We start from the raw sequence: 27997 nt of genomic DNA on the forward strand, positions 1-27997 counted from the left end.
GCGACGCCTCTCACAGCGACAGGAGGGACATATACAGATACCTTTCATACAGACAGGAGGGACATATACAGCAACGCCTCTCACACCGACAGGAAGGACATATATTGTGACAATTACCTCTCACATGGACAGGAGGGTCATATACAACTACCTCTCATACAGACAGGATGGACATATATAGCAACACCTCTCACACAGACAGAAGAGGCATATGCAGCGATAAGTACCTCTCACACAGACAGAAGAGACATATACAACAACGCTTTATTACAAACATGCTTGATGCTCATTTTCCACATACGATACGAAGAGGACATGAAGAATGCGCAAAACAGAGACACACATGTAATTTTCATGTTGAAGGTAAAATTATATTTACCAAAAGAGGGAAGAGAAAGATAGAACCCACGCAAAAATTGACACCAGACAGAAAAGAGAGATAGACATACACAGACACGTAGGACAAACATACAGCGAAGACAAAAGCGTCTCTCTCAATGACAGACGGAACAAACACGATTCACCAGACATACCAACATTACCTACAGAGCTGGAAACATATCTAGCACAGAAAAGAGAGGCAGATCACTAATGATACAATTAATATCTGTCTCTTATGACATGATATGGCAAAAGGGACGCTGTCAGTCCCATAACACCAATCTGTTGTGCTTTTTTTTAAGCTATGTCCCATTAAACTTCTTATTAGCTATATTTACAAGAAGGCGAGGGGAATGTACCGGTATACATGTATACTGGGAAGATAACATATGCCAAACTTAAGACCGTGAGTAATTTATCAGCTAAACGCTAGCAATGTGCAGAGGTATAAAGCAGTAAAAGGTATAGCATTATATTTTGGTTCTTTAAGAATAAGAGTCGATTCACACAATTGCTTTAATTCTAACAATTATTCAGGAACTGACAAAGTTCTTGCTTGTGTGCATGGTAACATTTTGAATGGACTTTCCTGGTACATTTATGGATTGTCTATTTGTTAATGGTAACACATTTATTCACATTTACCAATGGTTCCCACGTGAGTGTAACAATCTGTAAGAATACTATCCCATTGTTCTCCATGCACCATTAATATTGCTTTATATTGTGGCATATACATTGATGTCAGTTCATTCCTACACCACATTTGCTCCTCAGGTAGCCATATCATCTCATGATCCTCCTATTTGTTTCCAAAGTAGAGAGAGGCAGGGTTTTCTTGATGTCTAAGAGTTTAGGATAGTGGCTGAGTGAGGTACTGTGTGGCTAGGTTTTCATTTTTGAGCCTCATAACCTCTTTCTTTGGTTCCTCCCTTGGCCTTGCCAAAGTTTCTGGTTCCGTTGATACCATTAACCCCATTCTCTGCCAGAAAGAACCCTTTGGAGTGAGGGGGTACATGTGGGGTGTGGGCCCATGCAGCAGGGAATGGGATAGTTCCCTAGTTAATTCAGATTTCTCAGTTTGTGTGTGGCATCCTGGGGGAATGGTAGACGGGTGAAGTGGGATCCTTAACCCTTGATGGTACCTGGCTCAGTTAGAGAAGCTGGAGCGTATGCAGATGCTGCCAAACAAGCTGCTGCTTCGCAAAATCCTGGAAGGCCTGGAGGCCCTGGAGAACCTGGCCTTCCGGGTTGTCCTGCTGCTCCTTCAGGACCTCTCTCTCCATGTTTTCCGTCAAGGGCATGGCCAGGAATGCCAGGGATACCTTTGGGAGAAAAAAAAAAAAAACGTTGATAAGTCAGTAAAACACTGTTCAAATCTTTGTTAAGTACTACATTGTTCAGGCTTAAAAAACATGGAACCAAATTGTCTATAGGTTAGACTGTATCTGTCAATCTGTGTGATGTAAGTGTGTGTATGCATGTATGTATGTGTAAATGTATATATATATATATATATATATATATATATATATATATGTGTGTGCGTGTGTGTATGTATGTAGGTAAATGCTTCCGTGTTTTATGTTTTGTTTTTCTGGAAGGTGAATACTACACTGCACTACTCCAGGGGCAGGCACTTTGAGGTCTGCTACTTAATTTCATGACGAAAATTGGGCACTCAGGCCCAAAAACGTTCCCCATCACTGTATTAGACTATAAGGCACCTATTCTCATTATCAACCATTACATTTACAGTTCCCTAATTAAAACATTTGGGTATGGGTTTGGGTCTTACCTGGGATTCCTGGGGGTCCTGGCAAACCTTGGTGTCCACGACCTGTATCACCCCGATCTCCCTTCTCTCCTCGCTTTCCTGCAGGAAGATTGCAAAGGTTTAGTGGAAAAATTCAATGGAAAACATGGCTTTTGTGATGCTGCATGCAAACTAATAGATATCAACAATCCTAAATGTGTGGTATTATTTCAAACGTCTTCTAATTTACGTTATTTAGGAGCAGAATTAGTTTTTTTCTGTTGAGGTGTAGGGTTCACAAGTATATATTACATTAGGGGTGTACAGTACTATTGAAATGTATCTTCTTTAAATTTAAGTATGATATTCTGTAAAGAAAGTACAAGCACCATTTTAATGTTGAAACAAAATAGCATATACATTACACAATTTAAAGCAGCCAGGAGCTATTATTTTAAGTTAAGCAAACCAGTGTAAGCTGGAGCCCAACAGTTTGCTCATCTTGGCTCATCAGAAGAGGAGCTAAAAAAGGTACATGAGACTAAAAAGTCCTCTGCCCCAGTAATGTTGTTGTTTACCGACATATAAAAGGACTCTTGCAAGGACCTGTGTATCTGGTGAGCAAATCTGTATTGGCTTTTGGGGTTTAACTTAGTACTAGCTTTGCTTGTGATTCAGTCACATTTTTCTTCAGCATATTCCCTTATTCCTTCTATCCAGTGACATTTGTGCCCACTTCAACAACCGAAGCAAGTTCACAAACCTTTAGGGCCTATGTTTCCGATCTGTCCCATCACACCCACAATTCCAGGTACACCACGAGACCCATGGTGGCCGTGTGGTCCTTGATCTCCAGGTGGACCTGGTGGTCCAGGTGGTCCAGGTGGCCCCACAACACCAGCTCCTCCCAAGGCTGCTCTCTGAGCACTGACTGCCACAGCTGCAAGTTGTTCTGTAATGAACAAGCAAAAAGATCATAATGTTATAGGAAAGATTGTATGTATCACACAAGTGGCTGCTTACTGTTATTTACTTACAAGTATTTAATTACTGCTGTTCATTACTTAAGACTAGCTAATCACCGTAGCTAGCTTCTGTTGCTCTGGAAAATTGTGCCCCCCCAGCTATTTTTTTATTTACACTGCCATCACATACACTTGCCCATGAACACACCTATACACATACACATACACTGCCCTTACACACGGCTACCCATACACGCTGCCTTTACACACACCTGCCCATTACTCACATATACACATACACTGCCCTTACAAAACCCTGCCTTTACACACACCTGCTCATAAACATGCAAATACATATTCACTGCACTTACACATGACTGCCCATATACACTGCCTTTACACATACCTGCCCATAAACACACATATACACATACACTGGCCTTAAACACGACTGCCCACACACACTGCCCTTACACACAACTGCCCATTAACATGCATATACACATACACTGCCTATAAACACACATATACACCTACACTGCCTTCACACACACCTGCCCACAAACACACATATACACACACCTGCCCATAAACACGCATATACACACACACTGCCTCTACACACACCAGCCCATATACGCGCTGCCTTCACACACACCAGCCCATAAACACACATATACACATACACTGCCCTCACACACACATATGCACATACACACACACACAAGCTTACAAACACACACACACATATATATATATATATATATATATATATATATATATATATATATATATATACACATACATTGCCCTTACACCCCTTTCTCTCCACCTCTTACCTTTCTCATCCTCCATCCTCCACCTTCCATCTTCCACCATTCAATTTTGGACACCCAAGGTCTGTATCTCCAAGCTTCTGCTTTACTGCTCCCTCATCAATATGCGCCGGCTACTGATGCAGAGCGCCTGGATGATCTCATCTCGGCGCTCGGCATCAATTGCCAGCACGTAATGATTAGGGAGCATGGAAGCCGAGGTCTGAAGTGACAGACCTGGTGCTCACTTATGTTGGACCTGTTAATGGGAGATTTTGATCTCCCCAACCAGTCCTGTAGCTGCTGATCTGGCAGCTATGCACCCCATTGCAGCTGCACCCAAGGCAAGTGCCTCTCTTGCCTCACCCTTCCTACGGCCCTGGTTGAATACTTTCCAAACTCCAAATGGTAAAAAATGCTCTGCCTTAGCAATAATTGTATCATTTCCTTGTAGTTAACACCAGGGAATTTAGACATGCATGAGATAGGCATATGGCTGTCCTGAATCTAAGATGAGACCAAGTGCTGATCATGGTTTGAGTCTTTACATCAGAACAAAATGGGCAGACTAGATGGTCGAACGGTTCTTATCGGCCATCAGATTATGTGTTTCTATGTGATACATTTACATTGCTTTGTATTACCTATGCAATAAATTGCTGATTTGATTTTTGCAATGCCTCACCTTGTAGCATTTTCAGAACCACTTCCACAATGTGCTGGTCACCAGCATCACGACCCTGCAAGGCAGAGGATGAATACAATGACTTTTAAAAGAAATACTTTGAACTTGAGGTGATAGTGGCAGACTGTAATCATATACAGACAGCAGACTTAGCCTTCCTGTATGTTTAATTAAATGCAGTTACCTACACATTAGCTCTTCATGGCAATCCCACCAGTCCTTATGCATCAAGCACCGCCCAACTTAAGCATGAACCATTAAGATATGTAGGTTATGTCAGTTCCACATCTTCTAATAAATGATCTAGCTATGTTCTTGGTAGTATATTCTAAAAATTTGTAGAACAGCCTTTGACCTATATTCCCAGGGATTATACATTGACCTAGGAGTCTATGTAGAAACAAACATTTTGTGTAGCATGGAATATTTTGAAAAAGGCTTACTGGAACTCCTTGTCGTCCTGGCAAACCAGGTACTCCTCTCTCACCATTCAGCCCTCGTGGCCCTGGTTGACCAGCAAGCCCATGTACTCCAGGCTGGCCAGGGTCTCCTGTGGGACCAGTGTATCCCAATTCTCCATGGACACCTTGCTGCGAAGTGGTATAAGAAAAGATTGAAACTTCAATGAAGAGAAGCCATTAGAAAATGGAAGACCTCAAAACAGAATAAGTACTATATGCAAGTTGCTAAGGGTTTTTTTTAGATCCAGACCTTAATCTATTCTATTGATTTCATGTTAAGATCCCCTTGGGAAGCATTAACTGGACAAGAGAATGCTGTCTATATAATCATACTGCTTTTTTAATATTAATACATTTTCATTCTTTCTTGAGTACTATGTACAGAATGGCACCAAGATGCTCTTACCTGCATCAGCATTATGTTAATCCCCGCTTATACGAATATAAAATATGGTGGCAAAGTCCATGTCTGGTAATTTAACACATCAGAGTGGTGAAAGGGGACCATGCTTTCAAGAACTGGAAAGAGCTGAACCTAAATTTTCTATACACCCAAAAATGATTTTTCATGGTGGTCTTCATTAAATATCCATAGTATGCATAATGCAACACATGTACTTGCCTGCCCTTTGGGACCAGGTTCACCAGATTCTCCCTAAAAAGATAAAGTAAAAATACATATTAGTCTGCATTATCAGGTGAGATGTAAGCAGTGAAAAGGATGGCTCTGATGCTAAGAGTACGTGGAATCATTATATTGTTTTTCTGATGATGATGTTACCTAAAATATGACTTTGAATTGTAAATTTTTTTACCAAACTGCAAAGTGACTAACCAAATTGTCATAAAAATGGATATTGTCATCCCAAAGAAGATCTATGGAAGTTTAAGATCAGACAAGCATTCAAAGAGCAGAATGTAGATTGTCAAGTCTTCAACTCCTCTGAGGTAGCCCATGGAGCAGTGCAACTTAGTGGAGGGGACCTTGACAGAGCTTAGAGGTGAGCATAGTTTGAAACAAGTTGATTTGATTGGTTGAAGGTCAGTAGCAGGAAGGGTTAAAATGGGGTTATATATTTAGGGAACCACCCACCCTCCCTATTTTGAGAGGTTCATTCACTTTTGATCTATAGTTCTGTTTATTCCCTGTTTTATCACAGCGGCGGGGCTTCACTTGGCAGCGGTATTTTGGTATGACCAAACAACTCTACAATTGTTTCTGGTTCAAGTTTTTGGTGGCACTTTGTAATTTATACTGTACATCTGATGTTTATTATATGTGGGGTCATTGTCACTGTTTTATGTGGGGTAATTGTCAATACTGTAATGTTGTTTTGGTTTCTTGACAATGACTTTTTATTATATTTAATGTGTAATAAAGCTGTGGACATATATTTCCATCATAATAAAAAGTGTGTGTGTTTTATTGGAGGTTTTGGGGTTAACAGGGGTTTTTGTTTTTAGGGGGCCCACAATCGACTATGTGCCTGTCATGTCTATTCCTCAGATTTAAGCTATTGGACAACTTGAAAACCACGTGGCTCTACAGTTTACACTTAAACCATGGTTTATTGAAGCCATTCTTCAGGGAGCTTCATTGCTGATAAATGTTTATTGGGGGCAGGGAGACGCATTGAGGGAAAAGTGCTTCTAGATTTTCATCATCTCTCATCATCATGCTCCTTACCTTCTCTCCTTTCTCTCCACCCAAACCTTCAACTCCAGGATCTCCCTGCAAGAAAAGATCTGGCATTATTCTGTACATGCAAAACATATCTTAGTTTGAATGATGCAGTACTGGCAATCTCTGATTGAACTAAATGTTGCTCAAATCACTAGGGAATCATTGAGTGGACTAATACATTTAGAGAATATGTAAAAGCTGTATTAAATGTTTACACATCAAATAAGTGAGAACTGCCCAATTATATTTTTAAAGAGTTTCAGAAGACACATCTCAATACTGTGTGCAGAAAACAGCTATATTAAAAAGGCTGTTGAAAAAAATATTAACATGTATAGCTGCGTACAGACACAAATGGATAGCTTATGTTGACATAGTTCTCATCCTTGCAGCTATCCATGAATACACATTACTATAAATAAGAAAGATAAGTCGCTTACCACCTCTCCCTTTGACCCAACTTTTCCAGGGAAGCCCTGGTGGAAAGAAACAAAATTATCTTAAGTGCTTAGGCTTATTCTGCAACACTCAAAGCACCTTTCCCAACACGAACTTGCAACATGTAGTTTAAATGATAAGCAGCCTTGCACATTAATGTATACCATTTATGGGTTATGGAAGCTTCACTATATTTGGTAAAATTAAGTTTCAAGTCTCACTAAATTGCAAATGTAAGAATTAAGAATATTTTGAACCAATGGTAGGCATAAAACACCTTGTCCCTGCTCCCACTGCATTAGATCCTCCATTCAGTGCCAGATCGCTCATTAGGCAACCTAGACAGCTGCCTATGACCCATGGCCATGAATCTCAACAATCCAACCTACCACGCACAATGTGCCATAATGTCTGTGCTTCCTTCTGGGGTCCCTACCCCCATGCCTAAGAATGCAGGCACACAGAAGGGAACATACAAGTGTTTTCTAAATAAAGTATTTTATAATTAACTTTGTTTATTTCACTAGAAGGAAGTGTGGCGGGGGACTGCATAGGACCTTAGTGGGCCTTGATATGGCTCTTCTCCTATGTTATACATTTTACCCATTGGTTTACACTGTAGTTCTCAAATATCCGGTCAATTACCTTGTCTCCTTTAATTCCGGGAATTCCCTGGGGTCCTGGTACACCAGGAGGACCCTGTTCACCCTTTGCCCCCTAAAAAAAATAGAATAATTAGAATGGACCATAAAGTAAAATGTCCTGAACAATATTTCTGTGTTTTATGTATGTTCATATAAAATGCATGTTTATTTATCTAATATATAGGACACATATTAACCAGAACCTAAACTGCAAATCACATAATTCTAGAAAAAAAGGTGGCAAAACAATTGGCTGTGCCAATGCCAATACTTTGGGAGCTTAGACAGACTGGCTGAAGTGTACAGGCACAGGAAGATGGTGCCCCTGCTCTTTATTTATAATGGTAAATTCATACCAAAAAAGTAGATGCTACATAGTTATCAACACCAGTGGGATATTCCCTTTACATTGCTCCAAATTGTTATTATTCTCTATATTATTGTATTTGTACATCAAACTAGTCTACTCACTACTTTGCCCTGTAGACCAATTGGTCCGACTGGTCCTCTCTCCCCACGATCTCCCTGTAAATGAGACAAACATTACTGTTATTCCATCTCTTAAGCATTATTAATACTTAAAAAAAACATCAAGTGAAAAGAGTTATAGGGGAAAGGGAAAATAAGAATACAACACCAGGATATTTATTCACCTTCACACCAACAACGCCTCTTGGACCAGCTTCTCCAGGTGGACCTCTTTCTCCCTGAAAAATGGACATTATATATAGGATGCAAACACGAGAAGGAAGGTGGAGAGATATTCCTTGAATATATATATATGCATCTTCTAGTGTATATTAAATACGCTTTAATTTTATTTGCATGATTATATATATATATATATATAATCTTTAGATATTTATACATGACATACAAGACATGACTGCTGATTTTTGGTTTTGGTTTGGAAGTTCAACTAACATACAGCTATAGCTGCATTCAGGTTTACATTGTTCAAACATTATTCCATTTAATGTTATTTTACTGCTAATGGGCATAAATAAAGAAAATCAGAGCACAGCATGACCCTTTTGCATGAAATAAAATCCATAATTAGAGATCCCTGTTATGTTAATACCAAATCATATCCGACAGATTCTGAATAAAGCTAAAATTAACAATTTAACCTGGTATGCTATTTCTACTTATTTTTTATATAAAATAATAATGATGCTAAATGTTTTATAAAATAAGAATCAGTTAGGGTTGAACTTGACAGAATTATTATATTACTATTTTACCAAATTCATGGAACAAAAAATGCATAAAATAATGAGATTGTTTTGAATACTTATTGTACGCATCAACTCATAATCAACAGCTACCAAAAGCAGATTTTGTCCAAATGCTTTATGGAACCCATGACAAATGTTAAAAACTAACTTCAAACTTCAAAGGTCTTTACTTTTTGTGAAAAAACAAACAGATTTTCATTTCAACGGAAAGAGACCAGATTTTCATTTTTACGAACCTGCTTTCCAGGAGCTCCTGTGAATCCTGGCTCTCCACGAGAACCTGGCTCACCCTACAAGCAAAAGAGCAAGCTGGTTATGAAAATACATCAACAAAAGGTCAGAAGCCAAGATTCCTGACCATAACAAGAGTTGTTACCGCATGTTCCAGCACTATTTAAGTTAATGGATATTGACATGTCTTAGTCCCAAGCACCTAGTCATAACTGTCCCATAGAATATTCCCCCCAAATATCTAATATCACCCGATGGCCAAATATTGTCTAGAGTCACTGAGCCGTAAGATGTAAATGTCTTCTTTTACCTTCTGTCCAAATCCTCCTTTAGCTCCAGGCTGACCTGGCAAGCCCTAAGAAAGAAAAAGGAGCAAGATGAAGAAACTGAGTAGATGAAATATGCAAGTACCAGTACCAGAAGATCAGTATGACTTATCAGCAGCTGATAAGGTAGGAAGATGCTATGTACACTTACAGCAAGTCCTTGATGACCAGGAGGACCTGCGATCCCATTGCGACCAGGGCTACCCTAAAAATTAGGAAAGGAATACTTTAGAGGCAGACATGGATTACACCAAGAAATGCTAAATCATATAGGAATAACAGGAATGTAAAGGAATGGGAAAATCTAAAAAGTATAAAATGACAAAAATGTGCACACCACACAGGGAAAAAGAAAGTAGAAGGGTAGATATGATGGAGCAAAATAGAGACAATAGTTCATAGCATTACCGACCTTCACTCCAGGAATGCCAGGGGTACCATCTTTTCCATCTATACCAGGAAGACCCTAGAGGCAAAAAACAAGAATTAGAACACATGGAAGAAAGGGCAGCAGCAAACAGGAGATACCTTGGTTTATCAATCTGATTCTGGAGATCCTGTCCCTAGCTTTAAAGCAAAGGGCACAACTGTACTACTTTTAACCCATATTCCCTTTCCAAAGCCTGTCAAGTCTACCAAACGTATTAAGCAATAGTCACTAAGGAGTCATGCTTGTTAATAATATACAGATCAGTGAAATAATCTTTACAGAACACTAGTTTAATCATTGTCGTCAGAAAATGGTTAAAATGATTTATAGATCCTGAAGGCTTCATGCTCAATGAACATCTCCATCGCCTATGAACGTGTAGCATACAGTAATGTGTATAACTCACGTTGTTGCCTTTTGGTCCCATGGCCCCAATTTGTCCAATGATGCCACGAGCTCCCTGGAATATAAATGTGCATAGGTAATAGATTTTAAGACAAAAGACTACATGAGGATAACTGAGCAAGTTGTCGGGATGTATCTTGGGCTGCTTTATTACTTGACCACCTGGATGGATTAGCCCCATGGGCTGAATGCTTCCAGTGCGTTCTGGGCGTAAATTTAATAATACACCAACTCAGATTATAGCAGAGTACTTAAGCCTAGGCACCAGACTGCACAATGTCACCTGCGATGTTGACACTGTTCTCTATAGTTTGTTCGTTTGTATTGCTGCAGAGTGATAGAATATAATGCATATAGACGTACAGGGTTGGGTTTTGAGCACTGGCAGTTTGTTCTTCGTATCATACTCATAGTGTAGCTGCTTATGAGTCATTGAGATCTATGTTAGAGTAGATGAATAGATTTCTGCTAGAATACCACAGAATAGCGCCCCCTCAGGACACTTGGGAAGTGTACATTTCTGGTGGGTCAGGTCTAATTTAGAGCCCCCACATAACTGGTTTACACTTGCATGGGTCTCCTGATTCAGTTGCTTGAGATGACCCCAAGGAGCAGATTAAAGACATCATATGGTTGCTGTGTAGATCTGTGTGTAAGAATGTTAATTGGTGTTCTCCTTGTATAGATCAGTGGGTATATGTGGGAATGAGTGTGTGCTTTTGTAGATCAGTTTATGTTTATTTGTGTTTAACACCTTTGACAATCGACACAGCATTGTGTACATCTCTTTTGTGGAACTAATCATGTGAAACACAATAAGTGACTCACCCGGTCTCCTTTCTCTCCTGGCACTCCAGGGGGTCCTTTTGGCCCTTCCTCACCCTGAAACAGACATAGGGAAGTTTAGAAACCCTACAGACTCAGACTCATTAGTGATAAAATCCTCAAATTCCTTCTAATTAATTGTTGAATTGCTCTGCGGGGGAGTCCATAATGAGTATTCAGGAATTCACATTAGGAGGAGAGTGTTGAAGTTGTGCTTTCTTTTTAACACTGTAAGTATTTGCTAATCTTTTGAAAATAAAAATGTGTTAAAAAGTAATACTATCAAATATCTGATTAGATTTTTCTTCTGATAACATATAAGGCACCACCTGGGCAAAAGGTGGCATTCACCCTGACTTACTGGCTTCCCTGCGGCTCCAACAGATCCGATCATCCCTTTGTATCCAGTAGGACCCTGCAGAATACAGAGGAAAATCATGTATTGATAGAAAACAAAGTTCTATAAAACACAAAAAATCTAAACTAGTACATAAAGACAAATATTGGTCTGCCACACTGTGTTCTCTCCATAGGGGGAGATGTGTCCATTGCAATAATCACTGTAGTTACCATATTGCCTGAAACCCAAATCCCTGGTTGGGTCTGCAATCTAGCAGCATATTTTGGAATGTATGTATTGTGATGGTGTTTTGTTGTGTTTTTATCTTCTGCATATCATCTGTATAGGTCACTAGGGTGGAGCATTTGGAGGGCAGGGTGGTCCAATGCCCCAACTCCACTATTGTAGCAGACTGGATGTCCAAGCTAGGTTTGCAGGACCCAGTCCAGAACTTTGATGAAGCCTACATCAAGTGCGGGGCATCAAAAACCCCTGGAGCCTGAAAATCCCTTGAATTCAAGTCTGCCTGGACCAGTATGTACTATCTGACAGGGGAGTGAAGTGAGTAGTTAGGCTGGTCAGTCTGGGCCAGAAAAGTGTAGCCAGAGAGGGCTCCAATGGGAGCTAGCATTCATTTGTTTGATTCTGTTTTGGGGATATTTTGTGTTTTGTGCACCAGCAACAAAAAAAAAAATCACAGTTTGCTCCAAGTCAGTGTTCCTGAGCCTTATTGTCCTAGAGGGCCGTGCTTAAGATCCCTAAAAGGGACATTTGTGGCCCTCATGCATTTACAGTATAATATTCTTCTTATGACAATTTTCAATAAAGATTACCGTTTATCACCCTGCTCTGAGGAAATCATTTCCAGCATATCCTCTCCATTCTATGTATTTTTAGAATTTGGTCTATTCAGTGGGAGTGAATTTTTAGTGACTAAACCCCTTTATGTATAAAAAAAAGACCATTTGATTGCCACAAACATTACAATCTGTCCACTTACTGTCTCTCCTTTGGGTCCAGCCATTCCGGGATAGCCACGGATTCCCTGTGGGCCCTGTTTACCATGGAAAACAAATTATATTACTCAATGTTATTGCTTAAAGCGAAATCTGACATGTCTTATTATTTTGCATATTACGAACTACTGGTTTAAATTATTCAATTTATTGAAATATTCTTAGAAATTAGAAGCAAACGATCAGAAGAGTGCACACATTATATTTTGATATTTTACTTAAAATAAAAGTCAATCATTTTAAAATAATTTGTATATATATATATATATATATAATATATTTAATGATGTTCTTTTGGTGTTCTTTATACTTAACTTTAGGTATATTGGCAAATATTTCTCTAATAACAGTGGACATATTATGTCCTAAATCTGGTGTGATATATATTTTTACATAATACAAAATATATACTATAGCTAATAAAAGTCAACAATGTACACATTATACTGTAATCATTTGAGGATCTGTCACACCTTTCTAGCAAAACCATAGCATCTACTGAGCCTAAAAAAAGTGCTTCCGATGGCATAGCTACTCATCCATCCAACAACGGCATTCACTGAACCTACAGCGACGACATAGCATTCAAGAGAGAAGTGCCAAAGGACTCCATTGCAAGTCGCTAACCCAAGTTTTTGTATATATTGAATAAATAATAAAAAATATGTAATAGAAAAAAACATTGGAAAAAAAGAGTTAAAAGGTTAAAATAAAAACCTGATATTTTAATATTTTAGAGATTTTTAGGATTTATAAAATACCGGTAGTATAATAATTAGTCACTGGAATACTTTTGAAATAGTTGCACAACATGGATCTCTTATTGTATGTATCCTAACTTTAGATAGTTTTAATGATTTACTTGAATATTATATACCGGTAAGTAAACTGTGGGATTTTTCTTTCTGAAATAACATGCAATTATTCACGCTAGACCGAATAATTCTACTGCGTTAGGGAATTCTAGACAAATGGTAGGAAACATTTCATGGCAGCGTTAGGACTTTAGCACCAAAGTTGTAGTGCGCATGACAATTGTCTCACAACTGGCTTTGTGATGGACATCACTAAATGCCCCAGCCATTGGCACTGATGCCCTTGTACTGACACTAAATTGTATTTGAGCACATGGACAAAAGAATATCATCAAGAGGTAGGAGCAATAACATGGCTGTCCTCACATTATGGGAGATTACTGAAATGTAATAATTTTATAAAGGTCAGGTTTTGTTCATTACCCGGGGTCCTGGGATTCCTTGCTCCCCTGAAATTCCAACATCACCCTTTTGACCCTAAAGGGCAAAAAAAGAAAAAAGAAAATCATGAAGAGTCCATTACATGCAGTCTACACAATAAACTTTCTCTTGAATTGTTTCACTTTGCATTGATTTAGGTCACACTTACAGTTTTGCCTTGCAGTCCTGGCTCTCCGAGGGGTCCAGGACGTCCTTTATGTCCCTAAAAACAAAAAAGCTCAGGTCATTCAATGTGCCCCAACTTCGTCATGAACCCATGGAAAAGATTATCATATATTAACATCCATTTATAACCATATTGTACATATTGATGTTAAAATCTATAAAAATAAATATGTGTAGAACTTTCTTTAATTAAAGCAAGAGCAGAAGAGATTCATCTGTTTCAATGAAAAAAGGAATTAAATAAATGGACAACGAACAAATTGCAAAATGTAGTGAAGTCTCCAAGGACCATCCCCAAAATGGTGGACATATTGGTGGACAAAATGGGTATCTGGCTTACCTTCACTCCCTGAAGCCCTTGTGGTCCCTTTGGCCCGGCTGGACAGTTTGTTGGACACTGCAAAGATGGCAAAAGTCAGTTAGTTAACAGTATTGTTATACCACCCATCAGTGTATAGTAAAAGATCTCATAGGAGTGAGTATGTCACTGTATATGTCCATTTTAAGTGATATGTTTGAGGGCTTAAGGGTGAAGGAAACGTTAAGGTTTGCCCATGTTGCCTGTATGACCCATGGTCACCCATGCTCAGTACATTATAATATTAATAGCCTGTTAAATGATTTGCAGATTATCCCACAGTTTAATGAACTCTCTTTTTTAGTAATCTTTAGCTGCCAAAGACATAGTTTGGTTTTGCTATTTCCCACAATCCCTAAGAATTACTTTGAAATGAATCCTTTGGTTAATAAGGGTCAAAAGAAACATAACAACGAGCACTACGTTAACTGTGGATGACAACCCCCAACATGCCCTGAACGCTAAAGGCCAAAGACTGTCGAAAGCAATTGCTGTCAGGGTATGACTGGATGAGCCCCAACTGCGTGACATTCTAAAATACAGTAGAAACCCCACTGATCGCACTAATTTATGGCCTGGAGTTAATTTGTTATAAACACGGTACATTGTAAGAAAAGGTAGGACGTTGCCTTTTACACGAAACTGGCTACTTACCAGAAAATCTGCACTGCCTTCCAGCCCCTGGATATTCCCTGAAGGGCCCTGATTAGAAGAAGAGATTAGAAGAAGCTCTTAGACAGTGGCTCCGTTTTCGAAGGCGCAGGAAGAATCCCTAAGTGAGCTCACTGAGCATCTTATTCCCTTGCGTCTGTGTGCCCAGCGATAAATTCTTGTAATTACATCGAATCGGCACTTACTGCTCATTGTGGGATTTAGGAACTGTACAGGTAATGCTGCAAAGTTAATGCAGACTAGAGCAGTTCCAAGGCAAAGGAACGCGAAGGTGTTAGAGTGGAAAATGTCACAACCATTTAAAGTACCCACACCTTACATGTAAAGTGACCAGGTTGAGAATTTAACCCCTTAAGGACAATGGGCGGTCCCTAAACCCATTGAAAACAAATGCATTTTGAGCCTGTACATGTACGGGTGTTGTCATTAAGGGGTTAATGATTCATTTATTTAAGGAAAGCATGCCGTGGGCAAACACTAAATCAGATGTAGGTTCTGGTGGCATTATCTAATTAAAAGGGAACTGTTGCCATTACAGAATTTGCTAAAACAGAATTTATTTATTTATCAGTGTAATTATTTGTGAGATATGTTTAAAAGGAAGCTGAGATCTGTGTCTCAGTGTCGCAGAGCCATAATTATCTAATCAATATCTTGCAGTGAAGTTCTCTCTCTCTACTCCACACCGATCCTTAGAAAGGTTGTCTGGACCAATCAACAACAATCAGCAACTTAACAATAATGGCGGAAGAACCATAGATATCTCAGGAGCAGGAGGTTAAGCTGGATACTGCTTGGTATTAACATAAGGTGAGTGATAAAACAATACAAAGAAGAGCTAATTATGTGGTGGGCATATACACTTACAGGTCTACCAGGTGGCCCTGGGGGTCCAGCTGATCCATCGGGTCCTTTTATACCCTTAAAAAGAAAAAGGTAGAAACAGTATGAGTACAGTTTGACTGCAACTACATAAAACTGTACTAAAAATAATATATCTCCAAGCACTAGACGGAAAAAGATATACAAAATCAATATAGCCATCAAACTCCTAACCTGTCAATTTTGTGGAATGACACGCTTTGTTTTCGCCATTTAGAAGTATGTGTGGGAACATTGGTGCTTCAGCCACCAATATTCCTTCCTGTATTAAGATTATGGAATACAGATTTGGATGGAGAATGGGTGAATATTTTCATGGAGTGTATTTTTCTGCGCAGCACACGTCGTGACAAAGGAGTCTTTAACCTTTTATGTGCTATTACTAACCAGATGGGACAGGAAAACAAATGCAGTATTTTATAGAAAACTATAGCTAACATGAATGCTTCTCTTATATGTGAGAAACCATTTGGGACATTTTATAAATATATACCGGTATACTTGGCACTTGAACATTTGTACTGATGTTTCAGTCCAGAATGTTATTTTCAGAACCAGTAGATGTTATATTATATTGTACCACTAGAGGGAGTGGTGCTGAATTATTTTATAAAGGAAAAAAGAGGCAGTAGAATAGAAGGCATCTTAGTGTCCTACGAGCTTACATTCATTACCCTTTCAGTTAGCCATTAGAGGTATAATTGTTACTCCACTTTGTGATTTCTCCCATCATTAAACCGAATTGCAACGGTCAGCTCAATGATGATGTAAGATAATCATATAGCAAGAACTGATAAGCACTAATTATATATATATATATATATATATATATATATATATGAAACTAAGGGTATATGAATTATCTTATTGCCAACTAATTTTCTTCTGTTATTTTCTATGAATTCCCAGTATAAAAACTGTTGCAGCTATCTGCTCATATCCATAACTCTAGTTTGTTTCACTACTTGTATTGCATCATCTTGTATTGCATAATAGCAAGCTTATGGACCTCCATAGAGCAATTCCACTAGAGTTTGGTTGAGCTGGATTGAGATCTGATATAATTTGTTGGATACAAATTAGATACCTTGGGTCCTGTAGCTCCTATTTCACCTGGAAGTCCAACTGGTCCTGGGCTACCCTAATATTAAAAAAAAAATCATTATTACACTATCTGTGTGTAGGTCACATGATAACAGTTTAACTGATAGCGGAATAACCATATCCTACTTACTGGAAGCCCAGCGATACCAGGACCCTACGGTAAAACAGAGAGAAGAGACATTGTGAATTTGTATCACAGTAATTGAAATAAGAGGAAATTAAAAGAAAACCATGCAAGATAAAATATGGTTCCACTTACTGGTTTTCCTGGTGGTCCTGGTAGTCCTGGCTGGCCCTGTAATGCATTAGACAAAATTGTCAATATTACAATTATCAATAAGCCTTTAATCCAAATATGTATTGTGGAGCTCCTCAACCTGTAACAAAAACACTGCTGGAGATAGGTTTCATAGGGCCATTAAGTACAATGATTAGTGTGTAGGTTATGTTTGGAAGTAATTAAAGTGATGGATATGTTGAAAAATGATAAACAAAGGCAAAGGAAATAGTTTGTAAATTAATATAATATACTGTCTTATTCCCTTAACAGATTGTAAGCTCACAAAAGCAGAGTCATCTTCTCCTCCTGTCTTAACATGTGTTAATGGTATTTCCAGTTTTAACATGTCTGTTGATTTTAACTTCCCACCTACAGCCCCGCTATGAATAAATGTTATGTATTTGAAAATGTTGGTTGAGACAGATTGGAAATTAGAAAGAGAGAGGGAGGCAATAAAAGTGCAAAGAACGCTGTGAAAAGAGTTATCGCTAACACCTACTTTTTGACCAGGACGGCCAGGTGGTCCAGGATCTCCTTTAGCTCCTGTTAAACCCTACATGTAGAAAAGAATCTGGCATCAGTAAATGTCATGCATATTTCCTTAAACAAAGCTGATACATGTTTAGGGTCATAGTTGAGGGGATTTGCTAAGTTAAAGGTGATGTTCCACTTAGACAAAATGTTACTTGCATTCTTCAATAGTATTCTTTCCTCTGAAGGTTTAATCTTATTAAAGTGACAAAGGACATTTTAGGAAGCTTTTTAAGTTGTCTATGGCAATACGTATCAGTGCCTGTATTTGTGTCACATGGCAATTAAGTGTTCTTGGCAAAAACACATTTAAAACAGTTAATTGAATAAAGAATTATTTCGGGGAAATGCTTGGGTATTCTGCATGGCTAGGAATGATATTTTTCATGCTGCGTTTAGTTAAAAAGTCTGTGGATGGTTGCCATAGCTTTTGGCCCAAATATATTACAATGGATTTTCACATGGTTTATTGTATCCAATATTTTTGTTAATCTGATGTACGCAGGTCCACTTCTCTGTCAGTTACAGATAACTGGCCAGAACTAATTAAATGATGAAATCAACTTTTTGTATAAAATGAAAAAAATCACATACATATTTCTTACAACAATATGACTAGAAAGATATAAAATGATGCCCATAGTTCCCCTGTAAGGATCAGCATTACCAAAGAGCATTAAAATTAGGCAGGTGCTCTAGAATGTGAATGAACTCATTCATTGACTCCATAGTGCAGATGCTAGCCTTATGTCAAAAAAAGTTGTGAGCTGTAAACATAGACCCCCTCAGGGAAACATGCCTGATTACTGGACTACTTACATCAATGCCGGATTCACCAGAAAGTCCATCTGGCCCAGGGGGGCCAGGATCTCCTTTTGCACCCTAAAAGAATTGTGAAAATTAGAGGAAGGTATTCGATGGAAAGTACATTTTCCCAAATACTGAAAAAAATTAGACCGACAAAGAGGCAGAATAAAGACTCATTTTACAGACAAGGAGACACAGAATTGCACAGTTATGGATACAAAGAAAATACACTGTAGGTGAATAATGACGAGGACATTAGACAGTAGGCAGTATGGAAAGAATAATAGAGATCAGCCTGAGAAGCTGGTACGAAAAGACTGCTGGGGAATGTTTGGTCTAGTATTTAAACGGCATATGGGTTAGTGAATGCAATTATATGGAAAGAAAATGAGTGCGTAGACAGAGGAGAGAAGACAATGTGGGGCTGGCATATAAAGCTGCGAAGAGTGTAAGGAAAAATGGCTATCCCATGTATTATTTGGCATACTTACTGGTGGTGCGATACCTGGAGGCCCTGGGTCACCCTAACGAGAAGAAAAACAGAGTTAATTAATCCTTCCCAATCACTGTAAGGCATTGTCTGTGTAGATGTCGTGTAGTTAGGATGATATGTTGTATAAGAAGAGGTATCAGGAGCAAAACAACAAGATGTACTACTAACCCTGCTTTACAGATCATGAGTGACAACGCATTTAGAATACCATGTGCAGAAAGACAGAAATGAGAATTCACAGCACGGCCTCTACGGTATGAGGTCTTACTAACGAAACATCCAACCCAGCAAATACTATTTAAAAACACCTATTTAAGGCATGAATATTGGGGATTCCATCACACTCTCTGGCTATATATATTGCTTAGAGCCCTATGTAATTTTTCCTGGCTATATTGCTTACCAAGGAGTTGAATCGGTGGGGCTGCACTGCATTTCAACACAAAAGAAACTGCTATGTAAATCATGCTATGTAAAGCCCTCTCTGGACAGCATTGATGAGACACCTGTGTGGTAGGTAGGGTGCTCAATCCCAAGGTTGCACATATATATCCTGTATATTTTTTCTTACTAACGAAACATACCAGGAAAGACGTAAAAACCTTAATATGTACACCCCAGAAAAACAAAAGGCACATATTGAAATATATTACAGGGATAAACAAGGTCTAAGAGGAAGGCATTTACAAAGTGCCGTAACTAGTGATGCGTTTTAATATTAGAGATGGAGGACTGAGAAGTTATGCGAGAAAAAATCTATTTCACAGAATGCATAGTAGATATCGCAAATAAAAGCTATCTTAGGGCATTAAAAGGAACAAACAGATAGCCCTATCAATCCTTTCTGCAGTCAATATGTATGTAAGCGATGTGACTGTATTCTCCATAGTCAATATTACTAAAAATGGAAAGATTGTAACGTTTCTACATAGTTACCTTTAGTGAAATGTAGCTTATCAGAACTGGGAAATCTCTGTGATTTAACTGGGAAATCTCTGTGATTTAACTGGGAAATCTCTGTGACTTGAATGGGATTATTTTAATTAGTGTTGCCTATAGAATGTTTAACCTAGATGGACTCAGTTTTTATATATTATTAATTATTTGTAAACTCAGATGGTCACAACGCTATGGGCATCATTTAACATACACACACAAATTAGATGATAACTTCTGTGGGAAGGAAGTCAAGCAGATTTTAACAGTTGACACTAGTCAACAAAGAGAAAATGTGTCAAGCCACCACAAAGAAAGATATCATCCACTCTTGACAGAGTGACTCCACTTGCATGATATTCACAGAAAAAAAAGACGATTAAATAAATATAGACATTGTTCTTTGTGTCGACACAAAAAATCCTGAGAAATTGCCCCCATACTCCAGGTCTGTGTAGTCGATACATCTTCAGGAAGAAGGACTATTTTGTGCATTGACTTTAGCCATCAAAGTCACAGAAAAAGCAACCTTTCATACAATCCCTCATAGTGATTAAAGGCCCACCTCCAACCATCCTTATGAGATACAGGAGAAACTCCCCCATTATTCTTTAAAAAGTTTTAGTGGCCTAGTGTTTGTCTGTGTCCCTTTTGTTTGCCTCTCTCGATTGGCAGTAACTCCTCATCAGTCACAATTTTCATCCATCTACTAAGTCCTCATGTTAACTATGTCTAGGTAAGTGTATTAGCTTTATTATTAAAAACAATAATATGGTACATACACTCACCCCCCAATTGTTTTAACAGGTATGAAGGTGTATGGGTAAAATGTGAATATGTAAATATTTTGGTTTAATCCTGTATAATTGTCTTATTTTAAGATTATTCAGTAATACAGTCTAGGCAGACATCTCCTGACTGACAGAACCATATAATCATAATTGGTTCTGCTCGAGGTAGGCTACTCTTCTAAGGGAGGAGTAGAGCTAGCCATGTGCAGAGGTGCGAAGGCGGAACTAGCTGTGCCCATGGGTGGTGCTGGCCCTAGGCAGCTTTAAATAAGCTGGGGGTAGGAGGAGAAGTGGTCAGGGAGTGGGCTTGGTCAAATGCTGCCCAAGAGGAAAGGGATCTGGAGGCCCAAGGAAGCTGAGCTTCACCAGGAGCCTCTAGTTCCAGCCAAGAGTTCTCAAGTATGCCTATGACCAATCACAACCTTCAAAGCTTTGCAAGTTCACACTTCTTTAGTGTTGTCCTGAAGTTGTGTTTAGAGGAGTGTTACTTTTTCCCTTAATCGGAATATGTTTGACCCATTTTAATCAAGGTCGCTGTGTTGAAAGTAATGAACCAATCAAAAACCAAGATGCTGGGAGCTTTTTTTTTTAACAGCTATAGAAATCAAGTCTCAACATTTTTACATTACAATATTATTAATATATAGTATCATTTTTAAATTGATAAAAAAAGGTTAAGTGTATTTAATATATATATTATACTACACAATACATACATAAAATTGGCAGGCCAGAAATCAAGAGAATGCTTAAGAGGACAGGTAAGCAGCTGAGGTGCCCAGAACGATTTCCCAGAGTTGCCATACATTATGAATTATTTCTCTTTCTCTGTAAAAAGTTGTATTTTACAGCAAAATGATGTCTCATACTGCTTTGTATGGTTTATTTGTTAGGAATATTTACTGTCCAATGAAATAAAAATAAATTGAACACCAGTGAGTTATTGTGATTCATGTGACAAACATACATTTATTTGCCTGAACTCTTCCGGCATCGTTTAAACTGAGAGTGAAAATTGATAAAAATGACACTTGATATAAAACCACTGAGATCAACAATAATATTGCATCAGAGGAAGAAAAAACATACATAATGGTCACACTAAAGTGGACTAGGATGGGAGTGGCGTACCATAAATATGCTTAATTATGCTGTTAAACAGAAAACGTGTTGGCTCTGATTTTGATAATAATAATACATTTCCCATCATTTCAAAGCTCTACATATCTGTGACATGCAGGCATTAGCTGTACTGCGTTTCTTGACCCAACCATTCACAAAACTTTTAATATCAGAAAATGATTTTTAAATATATGTTTCATTTTACCATTAACATGATAGGCCTGACTATCCTGTGCAAGTTAGACTTCATGTGATGTATGCAGGTACTCTGAATTCAAAGCAATAATCCTGTGTAATCTAAAATCATTTGAAATACAATAAACAGTCTGGTCCTGGTGGTCTAGAATTCATTTGCAGTGGAATACATTTTGTTGTTTGCAAATTAATGCATGCTTTCTTCAGTTACTAGAATTAGAAATAAATAATGTCTCACTTCTCTAACCCCACCACTTTCCCAGGAAGTATAAACAGGAAGCATACTTAAGTACACAGAATGTAGCACTCCATCAGAGAAGCTCCACCCTATCCTCCCATAGTAAGTAAACAAGCTCCACTTCAGTGTATCCCGTGTATTAGTATTGACTGATAACCGCCTTCCATATAAAATAAAGACCAACAGTGATCCCATTAACTAGCAGCACCAATCTGGTCCATCAGCGGGAGACACTGCCCATTCTAGTGACAGACCAATGTTAAATTCCACAGGCATGCAACAGCAACCCACTGTGACAGAATCATTCCTCCCCAGTGGGGAAAATGCTATTTCTGTGAAACTGGGTTAGCTAATGCCACGACCCTCTACTTTGGCAGTATACCATATAGCTCTGATGAAGATTAAGCGAGTAAAATATTGTAAATATTTTTAGTTATTGATATATTTCGTTTGTATTTATGTATGTATGAGTCATAATGTTTCTAAATGAGAGTGACTAGATTCTCTTGCTTACTAGCGCAGCTTATGGAAAAGTTATACTGTGGGGCTGCACTGAAATGTTTCCTCCCTGCATGATTATTATTTTCTAATGTGCCCCAATTAAAAGGGTGGTCACAGTATTCTAAACACAGCAGTTACATTCCTATGGATTCCAGTGTGCCTCCATTATAACAGTCACAGCGCCATCTAGAGGTGGTATGCTGGAAGCGCAGCTCTTTAACCAGGATAAACACAGAGCTTCTTTGTTCCTGATTTGTGTACTCACATCTATGCCATCTGATCCTGGGATCCCTGGTGGGCCTGGTGGGCCAGGAGGACCTGGTTCTCCTGGAGGACCTCTCTACATAAAAAGAAGAAAATACAAAGTGTCAAGAAAATGAATGAAACCTTTTTTTTTAATTATTTCGTTCAACTACTACAGTCTGTATGATAAAACCTTCAAATATTGTTGTCACCATCAAAAAAAACCCTAATGTCACGGACTTATAATTCACGAACAAAACGGAAGAGGGTGTCCAAGATTATGTTCAAGTCAGACGAGGACAATGTGAGCCATGCATCAATATTTAATACATTTCTCATTCTTCCGCCTGTGAATAATCAGAGTCTAATGAAAAGATGTATATTTGCATTATAAGCCACCAGCTGTGAACAACAGTGGTGTACAAAGTTACATAATGTTCTAAATCAGATATTCTGTCATATTAATAATGCCGATATCACAACCAGAGCTGGAATAATATGCTGAATTGGTGCAAGAATATAGCGCTTGTTTCACACAAATGAAAGTACTATATTATTCAGTCGCAGAGCAAGCTCCTCAATATCTCAACCCCCTCCGGTCAAGAACCTGCATATCACAACATGGTTTAAGAGAAGAAATTACACAATTAGATACATTTAGCACATGCATGTTGCTAATTACGGTTGATGATTTATCTTGCCATCATAAAGCCATGTTTTAAAAAGGTCTCTTTTCAAAATATTGATCTTTGAGGATACATTGTAAGGCTAATCATAAAAAAAATAATAAAAATATTTTTTTAAATATTACCTGCACAATCGCATATAGTTGGATGGAAAAGTTAAAAAAGAAAAAAACTTCTGCTACTAGATGAGTCCATTTAAAAACCATAAAATAAAGTGAAAATGTGTATATAACGTATAATAAAACTATATGATAACATAAAGCTACTTTGTTTCTTAAAGTCCATCTATTGTATAATAATTAACTACAATATGTATAATAAATATTTATTGAAAGAGAGAATCAGTTGGTGCTTCTATGATTACATTGTCAGCTCTTTGGTTCAAGGCCTTTGGTTTTCATACATTACTACATCTTCTAAGTAAATAGGTAGCACATATACAAGGCCTCGAACATCATGGTATCCTAGAGGTTGTATATGTCACTGCTGTGTATCTGCAGCTTTTATCATGTCACATAACAGGAGAAACGGACAAGAAAGCGAATCCATTACATGATGGTTGCCGTGCGCAGTAGCATAAAAGTCCCATTTACATAGGAACCTCAGCCAGCCGCAAGCCATTCCATGTATTTGTTTGTGTTCAGGGGCTCCATGAGTGCAGGGCGATCAGGAGAAGGCCCCTGGCTGCTGAATGAGGAACTTTGTTCTCACATATGAATGCTAAATGTCTCAGGTCTCCGCATTCCTCCTGACTCCTGAACTACAAACACCCTCACATAACCTCCACCCAAAACTCGGCTTTCAGACTCCCAGCTTTTAACCCCCTGATTGGCTATACTTTTTACACAAAAACAGCATTATTTTATAAAGACTATTAAACTTTTCCTTGTGAACCTCTGTTTTTTTCGAACCTTTTTTTTCCATTCTAGCTTAGTCTTTTTCAGATCATCGGTATCTAAAATACCAGCTCTGCTGGGTGTCGTTACCATGATTCCACAATCACTTTAGTGAAGTCTGATCAACTTGCACAGCATCCAAAATATATTCAGTCCTCTCCTTCCTCGTTTCACATGATTTCCATTGGTGATCAAGTAGTAAAACGTGGACTTTCTAGCCGTGTTACACTATTTGAGTGCATTATGATTTCCATTCAGTTTAATAATCCTATTAAGAACTCCTTCCTGGTTGGAGGCATGTGATGCAGTATTACTGATCACTCTTGAAGAAGAGAAGTGATGTCACGCATGCCGTTATGGCATATATATATATAGATAGATAGATAGATAGATAGATAGATAGATAGATAGATAGATAGATAGATAGATAGTCTGTAAAATATCTTGATAACTCAGAATACAAAAAGCCTAATAAAGAAGGATTATTGTATGGGAACCTAATCTTAGGATCCCCTAGGATTATCCAAATGTATAACAATACAGGGATAAGAACACAAATCTGCCCATAGAGAGGGGGCATCGTGTGGCACAAGTATCTGTTCTTTGGGTGAGCAAAACACTATTGCGAGTGACAGCCAGCCAAGAAGTCATCGCCAGCCGCTGGCATCTTGCAGTAATACTGTGTAAGTAGAAATAGTTTAGTAGAGTCAGTCTAGGATGGCATGGCGTGTTTTATTTTTTTGGAGTTGGCAGTTAAAGGGGCTGTTCCACTTTAGACAAAACATGTATTGCACTCCCTTGTATACCCGTTTAATTCTTTCCTAAAACGAATTACACCAGTCTTTTCAGTTTCTATGGCGACCATCTAGCGGCGCTTGCTTTTTGTCAGATCACATGACTATTAAGTGCTCCCTGGCAAAAACTACGGTAACATTTTACACTTTTGCTGAATTGTTTCTGCAGTTGAATTCTGCATTATTTCCCAGAAATAATTCTCTAATCAATTTCAATGCCAATTTTTTAGGACATTGGGAACATTGGGTATTTACCTGCAGTCCGGCTAGTCACTGGTGTGTTTTCTTCAGCATGCATCAGCACTTAGTGCGCATGGGACATAGAGACAGAACCTGACGACAGAACCTGACGACAGAACCATTCGGTCCATCTAGGGTGCCCGTTTTTCCTACTATAAAGACTCAAACCTTAATCAGTCCTTGGTCTTGTCTTCGATTCAGGATAGCAATATGCCGATCCCATGCAAGTTTTAAATCCCATACATTATTAACCACTACCGCTTCTGCTGGGAGTCTGTCTAGCTCCATCTCAGTAAAGTACTAATGTGATCAAGTGGGTACTTAAGACAACACAACGCTGACAATCGAACAGTATTATTAAGCTAGCATAGAAACACCTTTTCGCTATTGCTTTTAAGGATATACACCAGGCATGGTTACACACACATGAATTCTATCTAAAATAAAAGGAAAGGAATAACTTACAAACTGTGCCACAGACAAGCTGGCAAGGTGAAGGATCAGAAAGACCCGAAGGCTGCCCCAGGTGCTGACCATGGTGAGGGCTCCTGGTTACCAGAGGACCTGCGGAAAGGGGAGCGGGGAAAAGGAAGAAGTAGCCAGACTCGGGCTCCTTGTACAATCCTGCAGCCAGGACAGGAGCACCAGCTATCCCTGTGTTACCAGACCCCCGAATACAGGAGGCTGTGAGATGCAGCTCCTTCACTCACTCACATGAGCCAAGGTGGGGCAAAAGAGGAGAGGCAATGAATACGTAATGACCTTTTGGGAGAAGAAATAGGTGGATTGGCTGGTGCAGAGGGGACCCCCTCCCTAATCTAAACAAAAGTGGGCATGAGAGATTACATTTACCATGATAATTCCCATGCTCCTAAAACACAATCTTTGTATGCTAACATAAAAATGCTGCATAATCACTGAAGTCTGTATATAGAACGGCCACTAGGCAGGGGTGGTACAGATCGACAGAGATTAACATAATGCTTCAGTGAAACTCAATTTTGCTAGGTCTTGGTAACATAGGATGGCAGAAGCCTATATGGCATGCTGCTGGAGCTCCGCTAACTAAAAGAGTAGCCTAGCCACTTGAGAAAGTTACTCTACATTATATTGAACAAAGGATTTTTCACACACAAATTAGAAACATGCATAAACAGGATTATATTTTTTATTAATTATTGTATTATTTTTTTTTTATTTTTTTTTGCTGAAGATCAAAAGAGATATACGGTACATAAGATATTGACAGTTTATCAAAGCATATAGAGGCAATAAACACCATATCCAATCCAATCAATCATGTACAGAACACGCAGCAATCAGGACACAATAGAAAAAATGTGACAGCCACGCAGGTACCTGCTACCACTTACCAACCTACATATTGGGACTGTGTGTTCTTTCCTGACATATGTAATGCATACACCCAGGGTAGTACCTTCAACATAACATATGCTAAACTTTGGGGTTTATTCACTAGTGGGGTGTAGGTGAGACTCGATGAGATGAATACTTTTGTACCGTAAAACAAAATGCACCTGAAAGGCTGTAAATGCAAACCAGGATGCCCCCAAGCAGTGAATTTTCTTATTTCCCTCTAAATAAATGTGCAGCGTATCCCTCCCAATGCTGAATATGGCTGCTAGAAGTAAAAGCCTGTATGTAACGCATCTCGCTAGGTAGGAGACGTGTGTGAATAGCGTGTTGTTCCTAGCAGACAGTCAGCTCTCTCTGCATATCCTGCTCCTGTGTTTGTGCTGCAGGGAGGTTTCCTGTTATAAGGAGAGGAGTTGGGTCTTATAATGGGGGGCATTGTGTTCTCCCACTGCACACGGGTGGGAATACCTATAATTTAACTCTTTGGTGGCACTGGCCCTGAGGAGTATAACTGACCTCATACCATACCATAAATCTCGCGGAACTCACCAATACAAACAATTGCACTTTACAATGTCGTGCTTGCATCGCCACTTAAAACACGCTTCGTCAGCACAGTCATGCATATTAAAAATAACCAACACATTGAATTGAATTCCCATGAGGTTCAGCCAGACATACTACTTCCATGATGCTGGCTGAGCGTCATGGGAAGTGCAGCAACAGTAAAGCTGCAGATGCTAGCTGTGAACTAAAATTCCCATGATTCTCAGCCAGCCAGGTGTCCACC

At 38.8% G+C, this 27997-nt stretch overlaps 1 protein-coding gene across 1 annotated transcript; it reads right to left on the bottom strand.

The window, feature by feature from the left end:
• Positions 1-246: 246 nt before the first annotated feature.
• Positions 247-26545, bottom strand: COL9A2 (collagen type IX alpha 2 chain). Its single transcript, XM_053454740.1, has 32 exons — positions 26296-26545; positions 23237-23311; positions 19187-19219; positions 18708-18770; positions 17857-17910; positions 17337-17372; positions 17208-17231; positions 17061-17114; positions 15959-16012; positions 15074-15121; positions 14402-14458; positions 14045-14098; positions 13879-13932; positions 12625-12678; positions 11646-11699; positions 11288-11341; positions 10461-10514; positions 10037-10090; positions 9776-9829; positions 9609-9653; positions 9304-9357; positions 8483-8536; positions 8301-8354; positions 7831-7902; positions 7188-7223; positions 6751-6795; positions 5686-5718; positions 5046-5192; positions 4603-4657; positions 2901-3089; positions 2180-2257; positions 247-1706 (listed from the first exon to the last, which is right to left on the bottom strand). The coding sequence occupies exons 1-32, from the start codon at positions 26365-26367 to the stop codon at positions 1510-1512; spliced, it is 2061 nt and encodes a 686-aa protein (XP_053310715.1). The 5' UTR covers positions 26368-26545; the 3' UTR covers positions 247-1509.
• Between the last annotated feature and the right edge of the window lie 1452 nt (positions 26546-27997).

The sequence above is a fragment of the Spea bombifrons genome, chromosome 2, assembly GCF_027358695.1.
Source record: "Spea bombifrons isolate aSpeBom1 chromosome 2, aSpeBom1.2.pri, whole genome shotgun sequence".
Lineage (NCBI taxonomy): Eukaryota > Metazoa > Chordata > Amphibia > Anura > Pelobatidae > Spea > Spea bombifrons.

Coding starts and splice junctions, on each gene's coding strand:
- COL9A2 (XM_053454740.1), bottom strand. CDS start 26,367: ATGGTCAGCACCTGGGGCAGCCTTCGGGTCTTTCTGATCCTTCACCTT. Junction 23,312..26,295: donor GCTTGTCTGTGGCACAGTTT/GTAAGTTATTCC, acceptor CTTTTTATGTAG/AGAGGTCCTCCAGGAGAACC. Junction 7,224..7,830: donor CCGGAATTAAAGGAGACAAG/GTAATTGACCGG, acceptor TCTTTCCACCAG/GGCTTCCCTGGAAAAGTTGG.